Raw genomic sequence first — 14,376 nt, 5'->3', positions numbered from 1 at the left:
AGGGAATAAATAGATCTACTATCTGATAAACCTGTAACAGAGGGGTTCAGACTATGATGTGTCAATCTAGGTTCATTAGTTGTAACAAATGTACCATCGGGTGGCAGGATGTTGATAGCTGGGGAGGCTGTGCACGTTGGGAGCAGGGGACATATGGGAACTCTGTACCTTCCTCTCAATTTTGCTATGAAACTAAAACTACTCTAAAAAAAAATAAATAAATTGAATGCTTGTTCAGAATTTACTCAGATGCATTACATATTACTAAAAGAAACAGTTAAAAGAATGTCTCCAATTCTGGTGGGGGGAAAAAATCAGTAAATGAGCCTTAAGAAATAAAAGTGCAGCTCTTGGTGAGATCTGCTTGAGGTTTATATGTGCAAGAGGGAGGCAAGATTCCAACTCCAAACAAACCTGGTTCCAGCAACAGCCCCATCGTTCTTCCCAAGAGGCTCATCCAACTCCACACCACACCATTCCCCCTTGGCAAAGTCTGTCTCCCCAAGAAACCGGACTACGCCAGCCTTGGTGCCACCAACCTGGAAAAAGAGAATGTAAAAATAAAGAGGTGAACAGAATTCTATAGCTTAATCCTTTGCAGCTGCAACTGACAATTAAGTACAGAACTCTCCACCATTACCCTTGACGGCTTCTTCTCTTTGCCTTCTCTTCAGCTTTTAAAGAGCTTTCTCCAAACACTGGTAAAGTTTACCTGAATGATTTATATTACGAGAGTGATCTGATATGTCCCAGTAATGAAATAGTCTAAATAATATGTAGTCATTGGGCTCTCCAACAAATTAATTTGTCCCTTCATTAAAAATACTTTATTATTCCAGAGGGATTTTCCAGCTTCAAAATAAGTATTTGGGAGGAACCTGGGTGGCTGAGTTCATTGAGCAACTGACTTCGACTCAGGTCATGATATCACGGTTCGTGGGTTTGAGCCCCACAACAGGATCTCTGCTGTCAGCACAGAGCCCGTTTTGGATCTGTCCCCCTCTCTCTGCCCCTCCCCCACTCGCACGGTCTCGAAAATAAACATTAAAAAAATAAGCATTTGCTACAAAAATAAAATTGGCACATCATTAAGGGAAAACAAAATTCATCTATACTCCTACACTGTGACAGTTGCTGTGTCTGTATTCTCATATTTCCTTTACATCTTTATCCACGGAAAACAAGACACATCCATATTAAGGACAGATACACATCTACACACATTTGCTTTTGGCCTAAGTATATGCTGCATGAAAATGTGAATTCTTTAAAATAATTTAACTCTACAGATATTTTCCACTGTGAGGCTGTTTCCTCATGACTATTAAGATTACTATTCTTCACATTTTATTTGACATGAACTGCTCAAAGCTGTCAGTCTTCTTTAATGTGTAACTCTGTCCCAGCCGTTTGATGTACTATGCGAACATTATTTCCAAAATTACCAACCACCATTTATGAATTATTCCTTCCTTTTCCATTACTTTTCTACTTCAAATACTCATTTTGCCACAATCTCTCATGGGCACACAAGAACGCACTGATGCGCGTGAGTCTTTCTACAGCTTTGAAAGTTCAGGATTTGTGCTGCTGCCACAGCATTACAATTACTGCTGCTTTATAATCTGTGTCACATCTGCTAGCGCTGTTTTCCCTTGCTACTCTGCAGACTGACTTTCCTTTTTTTAATTTTCTTACTTTGTTCTAGGCTTCCTTTATCTTAATTGCTTCTTTAGAAATTGCCTCTGTTACAAAGAGGAGTCACTGCAGGAACTTAAGAACATTACAAGAAAGAAAATAAATGTTTTGCCTGTATTCTCAACACCCCGAGACAGACCCTGCTGTTCTGGTTCACTCCCCCCACCACACTGCAGCGGGCTAGGATCCCACAACACAGAGGTACCGCGATAGGCACTTTCCTCACTTTTTGTTTGAGCTGTTCACCTTTTTCCTATTGATTGGAAAAAAAAAAAAAAAAAAAAAAAAACCTTTATACATAACAAACTTAAATTAATTCTTGAATAACCAATGCATTCTCATGGTTCCAAAAATTCTAAAAGAAATATGCATGGGAACGTCTGGGTGGCTCAGTGGGTTCAATGTCCGACTTCAGCTTGGGTCATGATCTCACAGCTCGTGAGCTTGAGCCCTGCATCGAACTTTTTTTTTTTTTTTTTCTTTTTTAGAGCAGTTTTATAAGTGAAGAGCCTACTTTGGATTCTCCATCACCCTCACTCTCTACCCCTCCCCCGCTCACACTCTCTCTGTCAAAAATAAACAAACATTAAAAATATGCATGGAGGGAAGAGTCTCCCTTACTGAACTCTTGTCCACACCTGCCCCACTCCTACCACATGGGAAGCATGGTTACTGATTAGCAATGCCTCCTTCCTCCTGGCATTTATACTTGCAGATGAAAGCAAATGTTAATGTATGTTCTTTTTCCTCCCTTTTATTTTTACACAAAAGCTAGCATTCTACATGCACTGTGCTGCACCATGCAGAATACAGAGAACTTCCTTCTGTTTGCAACTGCGGTCATTCTACTGGGTGGATGTGTTCCAGTTTATTCAATCAGCCCCTACTGATAGTTAAGTAGGTTTAATTAATTTAATACATTTAAAAATAATTTTGACTAATTCTAAAACAAGTTGTATTAACTTGGGACAGTAACTTATTACCGATCTTAAAAAGGAACCAGCTTTGGGGCACCTGGGTGGCTCAGTCAGTCAAGCGTCAGACTTCGGCTCGGGTCATGATCTCATGGTTTGTGAGTTAGAGCCCCGCTTCGGGCTCTGTGCTGACAGTTCAGAGCCTGGAGCCTGCTTCGGATTCTGTGTCTCCTCTCTCTGTCCCTCCCCAACATGTGCTCTGTCTCTCTATGTCTCTCAATAAATAAATGTAAAAAAAAATAAATCAAATTAAAAAAGGAACCAGCTTTTAGGGTTTTTTTTTTCTTTTCTTTCTTGATGTTCTCTGTTTTCTTGAATTCACATTTTATCTTTACTATTTCTTTTTTCCTACTTCCTTTTTGTTTATTGTTCTTTCCTTCCTAGTTTCTTTTTTTTAGTGTTATTTTTATTTACTTTTATTATTTTTCTAATGTATATTTTTGAAAGAGAGAGAGACCGAGTGTGAACAGGTGAGGGGCAGAGAGAAAGGGAGACACAGAATCTGAAGCAGGCTCCAGGCTCTGAGCTGTCAGTACAGAGCCTGACAAGGAGCTCGAACCCACAAACTGTGAGATCATGACCTGAGCTAAAGTCAGATGTTTAACCGACTGAGCCACCCAGGTGCCCCTGTTATTTTTTTTAAGTAAGCTCTAGGCCCAACATGGGGCTTGAACTCACAACCCAGAGATGAAAAGTCACATGTTCTATGGACTGAGCCAGTCAGGCGCCCCTCCTTCCTAGTTTCTTAAGACCAATACTACATTTATTTTTTGTCTTTTTAATACTAAAGGCATTTGTTTCTAATTTTCTCTGCATATAGCTTTCTAGGAGTTTGGGATGGCAGATTTTTTTTCAGCTTTAACCCTTTGTTGAAGATGGAAAAAACATTAAAGCCTCAAGCCTATGTAGTTTTTAAAGTTTATTTATTGAGAGAGAGAGAGCGCGAGCACGTGCAACGGGGGACCAAGCAGGCTTTGTGCTGTCAGCGCAGAGCCCAATGTGGGGCTTGATCCCACAATGGTGAGATCATGACCTGAGCCAAAATCAAGAGTCAGACGCTCAATTGACTAAGCCACCCAGGTGCCCCTTGAGACTATGCACTTTTCCTCTGAAAGAAAAACTTCCAGCGACACTGAAACTGATTTAAGGAACTAAGGGAGACGGTTTAAGGCACTTCAGGCAGGAAGGGCATGTGAAGGGTGACAGAGGGCAGGCAGCGCCAGGACATTACAGAAGCATCCTGGTGTCATGACAGGTATCAACGAGGCAAGACAGATGGAGAAAACTCCACGCAGGAGCCCTGTTGTGTCTGGCCCTGCAACCCGCAATGCCCAGCACAGCACAGCGGACCCTCAGAAAAACATTTGCAGAATAAATGGAAGGTGACTGTCTCCACTGGAGCCTACACAGAAAAGGCCACTTTTCCACATAAACTGACCAAAGGAAAAAGATCTCCTGTGGCTGAGGCTGAATGTGACATCTCAGAAGTGAGTAAAGAAAGAAATATGCTGACACACGGCAAGGGCTCTGAAGTTGGACAGATTCAAACGCCAGCTCTATTAACTGGTCAGGTTGCTTAATTTCTAAATCTCAGTTTCCTCATAAGTAAAATGGTGATGACTTTAGGGCTGTTGTGAGGGTCAAGTAAACCAACTCACATAAAATTGCTCAGAGCGGTGTCTGACCGTGTAAGGCTCCAAGACATGCTAACAGCGAGTCTCTGCCCGTGCGAACCGGAATACTAGTTCTCCATCTGGCACTTTGACTTTATGATACTCTTACTGGTATTCGTGGAACCTACAAATAGTCACCTACATAAAGCTGACCTCAGTGTTCTCCACCCTCCTAGATCACATCACTCCGAGCTGCCATCTACCCAGCATCACATGAACAGGACACAGGTCATGAAAGATGATACAATCTCATCAGATAATCTGTTGAATTCTTTGGGGGTGAGTCTAAGTTTACTGTCATGACAATCATTTTTCTAAGAGGCGTCAAGCAGGCTGTGGTCAGTAAATAACCCAAGCAAACCACAGGCTTCATTTGGAAGATAAAAAAACAAACAAACAAAAAAAAGCCACAGGGGTGCCTAGGTGACTCAATCCGTTAAGTGTCTAACTTCAGCTCAGGTCATGATCTCGCCATTCGTGAGTTTGAGCCCCACGTCGGGCTCTGTGCTGACAGCTCAGAGCCTGGAGCCTGCTTCGGATTCTGGGTCTCCCTCTCTCTCTGCTCCTTCCCCCCACTCGTGCTCTCTCAAGAATAAACAAACATTAGGGGCGCCTGGGTGGCGCAGTCGGTTGAGCGTCCGACTTCAGCCAGGTCATGATCTCGCGGTCCGTGAGTTCGAGCCCCGCGTCGGGCTCTGAGCTGATGACTCACAGCCTGGAGCCTGTTTCTGATTCTGTGTCTCCCTCTCTCTCTGCCCCTCCCCCGTTCATGCTCTGTCTCTCTCTGTCCCAAAAATAAATAAACGTTGAAAAAAAATTTTTTTTTTAAAAAAGAATAAACAAACATTATAAAATATATATACCACAAACAGGCAGGCGCTGCTGTGGGCTCGGCACCAGGCTTTGTCTGTCTGCTGGTGTAGGCCACTGTGGTGTTTAAGGACAGCCCATGGAAGAATCACATGAACAGGTGGTGATTAAGGACACTGAGCAGGCATGGACATGTTTGCATTTCCAACAGCTACCCTGCTGGACGGTCATGGAAGATGTATCCAGAATGTAGCACTTTTTAATGTGATGATAGAAACCCCAACCACAAATATGATCACTATGATGCCACAGGATCCTCAAGCTACGATTTCCAGAATTTTTTAAGAAGAGAGAAGCTAGAACAAAATGCCCAGATTCTAAGACACTACAGGAAAGATTCGCCAGGAGTAAGACAGATGGTCTATGAAGGTCAGGAATGTGGAGAATCCTCCAGGCACAAAGGAGTTAGTCTAACCTTGCACGAGAGAATCCACACTGGTCAAAGCCCCTTTGAGTGTACCCACTGTGGAAAAAGTTTCATGGCCAACAGTAATCACAGGAGAGAAGCCCTATCAGTGCAAGGAGTGTGAGAAAAGCTTTAGTCAACGAAGTAGTCTGGCCATTCATGAAAGACTCTATCTACACCGGACAGAAACCCTATGAGTGTGCTATTTGTCAGAGAAGCTTCAGGAATCAAAATCACCTTGCTGTTCATAGAAAAAAGTTCACAGTGGTGAAAAGCCTTCAATCAGAAAGGAAGCTTATGGGCACCTGGGTGGCTCAGTCAGTTAAGTGTCTGACTTCAGTTGAAGTCATGATCTCACGGTTCTTGAGTTCAAGTCCCGCATCGGGCTCCCTGCTGTCAGCACAGAGCCTGCTTCAAATCCTCTGTCCCTCCTCTCTCTCTGCCCCGCCCCTGCTGGCGTGCTCGCTCACTCGTTCTCTCTCTCTCTCCCTCCCTCTTTCTTAAAAATAAATAAACATTTTTTAAAAATTAAAGGCTCTGTTCTTTTAAAAATAAAAAAGTAAGGAAGCTGAATTAAGCTTAACTGACCACCTCAAAGTCTGCACAAGCCTGAAACCCTATGCCCGTACACAGTGCAGAAGTTTCCACACCAGGAAGAATTGTATCCCACATGGCAAAATCCACACAGGACAGACACCCTACTGTGTGGCCAGTGTGGGAAAAGCTTCACTCAGAGAGGCACTCTGGCTGTGCACCAGCAAAGCTGCTCATGAAGACTCACCCTCTGACGACTCTCCTCAAAGAGGAAGTTCTCTTTATGAGTGAAAAGTCCAAAATCCTCAGATCAAGCAACCTATCCAATTCTATGGAATGAATGGACACTCTTTCAGAAAGATCATCATTGGATAAGGCAAATTGGCTTTTTTCCTTTCCCCCAAATGAGTATGAAAAATAAATGTCTTGTTTATTATAAAAAAAGAAAATTAAATTTAAAAAAAATTTAAACACCACAAATAGCACATAAGCAACTATTTCTCTAAAGGCAGGTAGTAAAATACACATTTACCCTAAAGAAAAAAATACCATACCACAAACTTTGTTTGAAACGGATGACTACTGGTTCCTACGATGAGCGGTTTTTTATTTTCTTCTCCCACCAAACCTCAAACTCTTGACTCCTATGACAGACCATATACTTTCTCTCTTCTTGTAAAAGATCATCAGTAGTTGCTCAAAATATCTTCAACAGAGACAGGAAGTCATTCATTCATTCAAATCCTTTTCTACTTAATCATTCTATAGTCAGATTTTTTTTAAGTATTTAAATATGATTTTATAGGGGTGCCTGGGTGGCTCAGTCAGTTGAACATCTGCCTCTTGATTTCAGCTCAGGTCATGATGCCAAGGTCATGGGATCAAGCCCCATGTCAGGCTCTGAGCTAACAGCACAGAGCCTACTTGGGATTCTCTCTCTCTCCTTCTGCCCCTTCCCCCTGCTCATACCTTCTCTCTTGAAAATAAAAAAGCAAAACAAAACAAACACATGACTTTATGAAGTTAGTTTTACTTCTCAAGTGTTCCAGAGAACCCACAGTATTTTAGTATATGCGGTTACATTAGATATAAGACACAATTTTCAAATCTATGTTTTAGAGACAGATATCAAGATTCTTAGACAAAACAAATTTTTAATATAAATACAAAAAACTAGATTTCCATGACAGACACAAATAACTACCATTCACTCCCTTTACTTTCAGACAACGAGCATATTAACTCCTAAACTGTGGTCAATCTAAGTCAAAATCAGAAGTCACTGCTAGAGGGGCACCTGGGTGGCTCAGTCGGTTAGGCGTCTCACTTCAGCTTAGTTTGTGATCTCGTGGTTCCTGAGTTCAAGCCCCATGTCAGGCTCTGTGCTGACAGCTCAGAGCCTGGAGCCCGCTTAAGATTCTATGTCTCCCTCTCTCTCTGCCCCTCCCCTGCTCACTCGCTCTTGCTCTCTTACTCTCTCTCTCTCTCTCTCTCTGAAAAATAAACATTGGAAAAAAAAAAAAAACTCACTACTAGAGACAAAATTAACTTAAACTAGGACCTCAAAGAAAAACAAAGCCACTGTTTTCACGCTTCAGAAAATCTCAGATTTGTAAGTTCTTATTCACTCATACAATATATATTTGAGTGCTTAGGTCCTTGGGATACAAATATAAACAGAACACAGTGTTGGTCACCGATGGAGAGAGAAACTGAGACCACCAACTCCGGTGAAAAGTAGTACGTAGTTTTAAGAGCCTTCTACAAAATGCTGTGCGAACATACAAATACTCTTCTTGCAAACTCCGGTGCTCCCGTGACAAAGAAGAACACTGACGAATTCGGCCAGCTAATGAGCGAGTCCACAAACAGGAAAGAGGAAACACTTAATGCTCTCTGAACTCTCCCATCTATTTATCACCAATCCCAAACGTGCCACGTAATCTGTGTCCTCGTTTCCAAAGCTAGCAAATGTCCAATGAGTGGTAACGAGGGACTGTTTCACAGGAATATTATGATCAACGAAACTTCACAAGGTGGCCTCTTGTTTGCCATATTCTGAGTTAAGCAGTTTATTTATAAAAAGTTTAGGGGCGCCTGGGTGGCTCAGTCGGCTGAGCGTCCGACTTCGGCTCAGGTCACGATCTCACGGTCCGGGAGTTCGAGCCCCGCGTCAGGCTCTGGGCTGATGGCTCAGAGCCTCGAGCCTGTTTCCGATTCTGTGTCTCCCTCTCGCTCTGCCCCTCCCCCGTTCATGCTCTGTCTCTCTCTGTCCCAAAAATAAATAAACGTTGAGGAAAAAAAAAAAAAAAAATTAAAAAAAAAAAAAAGTTTATAAGTAAATATGGCTAATTGGTATTTACCAAGTACAAATTTAGCGCTGACTTAAAACTTAATCAGCTGTGAAATGAAGGTGCCAGCACGGGTATTCTGTATTACCTCAACTAGAGAGCCAACCCCACTTGGGATGGTTTTTTGGAGCAAGCCTCCCACAGAGAAGGGTTAAACCTTCCTACCTCATTTTTACCCCGGCTCCTAACTGCACCTCTTGTGGTCATCCTTTACAATTCTACTCCCCCTCTTCGAGGGTACATGACAGCTATACTAAAAACCCTCTGGTTCTTTAACAATATTTATGAGCACCTACTATGTGTCAGGCACTATCGTAAGTGCTGGGGATATGATCGTGAACGACATACAAAGTCTCTAGACTTTCACAGAGCCTAAATTTTGGTCAGGGGAAAATGGACAATCAACAAGTAAATAAACAAAACGAACGTTTTGAGTAGTGTAGAGGGCTAGGAAACAAAATAGGGTGATGTGATAGTGCCTGTGAAGGATCTTTAGCCGGGGCAGCAGGAAAAGGATCCTCAAGGAGGTGACCTTTGAGCCAAGGCTCAAATGACTACTAGGCACTAACCATGTGAAGATCCAGGGGCAGAAGAAAGAGCAAATCCCAAGGTGCGAATGAGTCTGGGGGTTGGAAACAGCAAGGAGGCCAGCGTGGCTGAATGGAGTGGGGAAGGGAGACATGTTGAGGGAAAGGAGGTCAGAAGGGTGGGCAGGATCCAGAGCACGTGGGCCCTGCAGGGACGGAATTCAGATTTTATTTTAATGCAATGGGAAGCCCTGTTAGACAGCAGTGTGTCGGTCAGTGCCAAATCTACAGCACCAAGAACAAGGTGTGGCACAGAGTAGACACTCAGCATATTTACTGAATGACGGAAGCTGTTCAATACAGCTATTACCGGTTCCCTGGGCTAAGTAAACGTCATTGTTTCTTCACTCCATGTCATCATTTCAGTCTCTCCATCTGTAATGTATGAGAGTGAGTAAACCCCCTCAGAAAAATAATACGACAAGCGCAGATGATGTGGAACAGGTATCCTCTCATAAACTCTATAACTCTCCTGAGAACAGGTAAAATAAAAAGACAGCATAATTATAAAGACGATGGTTAAAAGAAGAAAAAGCTGTTTGACTTGCATGTTAACCCTTAAAATCCATCTTCCCTTCCGAAAAGCCTATGAGAATACCAAGAAACAGAAAGAAAAAGGGGGTGGGGTGGGGAGAGGGTTAACCTGTCACATCAGAGCATGGGCACAGAACTATTGACTTTTTCACACAGGCTTATAAGTAAGTACCAAAATCAGGACATTTTGAAGTAGGAGCAGGAATTCCTTTACCAAAAATTTAAGAAAATATATAGGCACGTGGATAATGAAATGTGATATATCCATAAAACGGAATGTATTTAGCCATGAAAAACAAAGAGCTACAACACGATGAACCTTCAAACATTATGTTATGGAAGAGGCCAGACACACAAAAAACTGTATGTTATATAATGGCATTTATAGAAAGTGACCAGGAAAGGAATAAGACAGAAAGCAGATCAGTGATTGCCTGGGGCTGGAGTTGGGAATGGAAAATGACTTGCCAACTGGTAAAAGAGAACTTTTTAGGGTGCTAGAAATATTCTAAAACTGGACTGCAGAGATTTTATAACTCTATACATGTATTAAATACCACTGAATTATACACTCACAATGGATGCGTATACTATACCTCCATAGAGTGGTTTAAAAACAATAGAGAGGGGAGCCTGGGTGACTCAGTCGGTTGACCATCAGACTTTTTGGTTTTGACTCAGGTCATGGTCTCACAGTTCGTGAGATTGAGCCCCGTGTCTGGCTCTGCCCTGAAAGCACCTGAGATTCTCTATGTCTCTCTCTGCCCCTCCCCACTCACGCTTGCACTCTCTCTCAAAATAAATTTTAAAGAAAGAAAGAACAAGATTAAAAATATATATACCAGCTATTTTTTATACCCACATAAAAGATAGGTTTAGCTTTAAAAAAAGACGATAAATGGGGTAATGGATGTATGTCATAGCAGCAAGAATAGGATTCCCTTAAGGGGCTGGCAAGGCAGAAAACTGAAATGCCACCTGGGTATCAGACAGCATCTCTTTATTTACTTACTTTTAAAAATAAAAGACACATAAAAATGTATAAAGATGCTAGTATGCTCACCAACCAGATTAACTTGTAACTATTTCACTCCATCATTCATAGTATTTCTAGAATACTACCACAAGAAATGAGCCAACATGCAACAGCTAACCATACCGTGTATGTATATGAAACAAGTGTTCCCTGGAAAGGATTACCTGGGAACTAGGAAGAAGTCACACAAACCCATTACCAATCCCTGAGAAGCTGCAAGGAAGACTTCTACATTTTTCCTTCTCTAAAAACCCCTATTCCAAATATTCTTTGCCCAAACTCTCTAGTCTCAGGTTCAAGATATTTTGATTAATTCTGCTTAACGATTTCATGAAAGCAATACTAAGAGTTAGAAGATGTGCTCTAGTAACAGGCTTTCCAACATTAGACTCAGGCCTGGGCAGTAGTTGACCTTTCCTCTCTCCCAGTCCCACAGTAGGACAGAGGGATCTGTGTTCTCAACCAGAACTTCCGGAGCCCCAAGGGCCTACACAAACTTCTCAAGGCTAGAGAGATACCAGCTTTGATCTCTGTAAGATATCTTATGTTTGCAAAAAGAACCTAATCTCACATTAATTAGCCAGGCTCAGGGACTAAGCCCTGGAGAAAACTCTCCCAACGCTGCAAAACCAAAACCAAAACCAAAACCAAAACCAAAACCACCGGTGTAGACAGACAGGGCACCACAAAGGGTTTTATGCAGGAATAGCATGATCAGGTCTACATTTTAGATGTCCCACTCTGTTAACTGTGTGGAGAACAGAACTGGGGAGAGACAGGTAGTGGCTGGACAGTGGTCTGGAAGTCCAGGTGAAAGTGATGCCAGCCCACTTCAGACAGTGCAGGACAACAGGGCTAGAGAGGGGGAGGGGGAGGATGAAACCCAAGACATGAAATCTAACAGGTGGATGGCTTTATGCACCCTCAAGCCCCGCAAGTAAAAGTGGGAAAAGCACACTTATTCTACCCTCTCACAAGTAAAAGCAGGGAGGAGGAGGAAGGGCACCTGCACCCACCATGAACTGCCAGGATGTGATCCCACTGGCCCTGGCTCTGACAAAGAGGAGGCAGCTGCTGGAGCCAGCTTCTCACCAATACTGTGAGGCTCTCTGAAGGTCCCCGAGTAAAAAGTAAAAAAGTAAAAAAGTAAAAAAATTATGCTGGAAAAGATCCCCATAGTCAGCCAGGGTCTCCAAAAAGAGGTTTGTCATTTTTTCTTAAGCATTTACTTATTAATTTTGAGGGAGAGAGTGAGGAGAGGGGCAGAGAGTGAGGGAGAGGGAGAGGGGAAGAGGGGGAGAGGGAGAAGGAGGGGGAGGGAGGGAGGGAGGGAGGGAGGGAGAGACAGAGAGAATCCCAAGCAGGCTCTGCGCTATCAAAGCAGAGTCCCATGTGGGGCACGAACTCACAAACCTGAGCCAAAACCAAGAATTAGATGCTTAACCAACTGAGCTACACAGATGCCTCTCCAAAACGTTTTTAACATAATGTGAACATCTAGAGTCTGCTCAACTTTGCGGCATACAAAATAACAGATCTTTCTGTATTTCAAAATAACAAACTATCCAGCAATCAAGGTACAGAGAGGCCACAGTAAAGAACAACTTCCACAAGAACCTGCCCAGGTAGGTGATGAACAAATGCCCAATATAAGCACAATGTGACAACCAGACTCAAAGATTTGGGGGTTCTAAGTCACTGGTAAGAGGACTGAGGAAACCAGAAGAAATAAAATTATTAGAAAGGGCATTTAGTGGGGTCATATTTATGTAAACATAAAATGGTAATGGTGCTCTGGACTATAATTTGGCAATATATTATAATTTTAAATGTTTATATATTCCTTTACACAGAAACTTCATTTCTAGGGAAAACAATGGAAGCAACCTAATGCCTATGATTAAATTAGGTGCAATAGCTTCCAAAGAGTGTGATACCAAAGAGAACTTATTTTTTTTTAAGTTTATTTGTTTTGAGAGAGAGAGAGATAGCACACAAGCAAGGGAAGGGCACAGAGAGAAAATGAATCTCAAGCAGGCTCCGCAACCATCAGCATGGAGCCAGCCAGATGTGGCGCTTGAACTCATGAACCACGAGATCATGACCTGAGCCGAAATCAAGAGTCAGGTACTTAACCTACTGAGCCACCCAGGTACCCCTTCTTATTTTAAATAAGAATTGTATTTACTAGCATAGAAATGCCTCCAGTCAACAGAAGTATATTGTGAAGTGGTGTTTACATAATATGACCCTGCTATATGTGTGTTTTAAATTAATAAGTTACAGATAGATCTCACAAACATAACATTGAACTAATCAAGAGAGACACACAAAGTATATACTAGATGAACTATAGTTATTTAAGGTTCAAGCACACACAAAATAAATCTTATGAATAAAGGTATTTTTTAATTCTCAGGAAGACTTTTTTCTTCTTTCACAGTACCCAAAAGACCTACAGATCTATACCGTAGGACTGTTAGTGTAAGAGCTCTGGGAGCAGCTTATAAGAACATTAAACTTGTCATTTTAAAAAATAAAGTGCTTAGAAGTCTCCTTCTCATATATGGTCATAGGCTGAGAATTTGGCACAGAACATACAGTCCCAGATATGGAGACAACCATGTTGAAACACAACAGCTGGAAGTCAGTCATGTTTCTCAAGAATCTGACATCACCTCCTTGAAATATCAAATATACCCAAAAACGCAGCAAGGCCATCTCAAAAACATTCAGGGCAATTAGTTACCCTAGAGATTCTCAGTCTGCAATGAGGCAGGTCTCTGAAAGTCCAGTGAGCCCCAGTATGAAGCCAAAGCAGCTCATCACACCGGATGGGCTAAAGCAATCTTTGGGGAGATCCATGCAATATTCACGAGGACACATGGGAGCACAGAGACCAGAGAGAGACGGGAAGGACACACATGGGTTTGTTACAAGCAGCTCTGACGGACCCTCCTCGGGCTTCCAGATATTACCAAAATCAGCACAACTTACTCCATGGCTAACTGATCCTGCTGGCGACTATCAGCGTACGGTACAGGGGAGAGGTGACAAGGGGAGCTTCGGCAAGCCCTAACTGCCTTCCTAAGAAACACGTGCCTGATACAGTCATAGCTCCGGAGCTCCTACTGGGATCTTACACAGGTCGTTTGGCTAAACATCACACCCAATGGAGAAATCCACTTTCTTGCTCTTCCTGAAATGGGCTGAAGAAGTGAAGTTACAGAGGGTGGGGGTATGAAGGCAAGCTCAATTGCCGGCTTCTCTGTACCAGTTCAACATGGCAGAAGTCATGAGGGCCCTCTGGGTGGGACTGAGAACATTCTAGAACAAGCCTCACATAACAGTGATCTGATGGTCTTAGTTTTGTGGGATTTTGGTAACCAACTTTAATTAGGAAAATTCTGTATCAAGTATTTCAGATTTTCATAACTAATTTCCTTAATAAATTCATTTTGAAGCAAAAATGTTTCATATTTCTAAATCAAAGATTTCTATTAAACAAAGCGGCGTGTTACACCGAAACTGGGACATTCGCACAGACATTTATCACAAACCTATACAACCTGAGGCAAGTCCTGCTTCTTCTCTGGACTTCAGTATTATAAGCAAAGTGAGGCATTTGGTGATTTCAAAAGATCCCATCCAGGCTCTAAAATGCTGTGGCTCTAAGGTACTCTTGCAATTTCTCCTAGAAATACTAACCAAAG

At 42.3% G+C, this 14,376-nt stretch overlaps 1 protein-coding gene across 23 annotated transcripts in view; it reads right to left on the bottom strand.

The window, feature by feature from the left end:
- CLIP1 (CAP-Gly domain containing linker protein 1) overlaps positions 1-14,376 on the bottom strand; it is a 127,329-nt gene that overhangs the window by 67,015 nt on the left and 45,938 nt on the right. For all 23 annotated transcript variants that reach the window (XM_045457446.1, XM_045457431.1, XM_045457424.1 and 20 more), the window contains one exon: positions 415-539. In XM_045457446.1, the coding sequence (XP_045313402.1) occupies positions 415-539 (125 nt within the window). The remainder of the gene's footprint in view (positions 1-414; positions 540-14,376) is intronic.

The sequence above is a fragment of the Leopardus geoffroyi genome, chromosome D3 (genome assembly GCF_018350155.1).
Source record: "Leopardus geoffroyi isolate Oge1 chromosome D3, O.geoffroyi_Oge1_pat1.0, whole genome shotgun sequence".
NCBI lineage: Eukaryota > Metazoa > Chordata > Mammalia > Carnivora > Felidae > Leopardus > Leopardus geoffroyi.
Note: the sequence above shows the minus strand (reverse complement) of the source record. Positions and strands in the feature narration are given on the sequence as shown.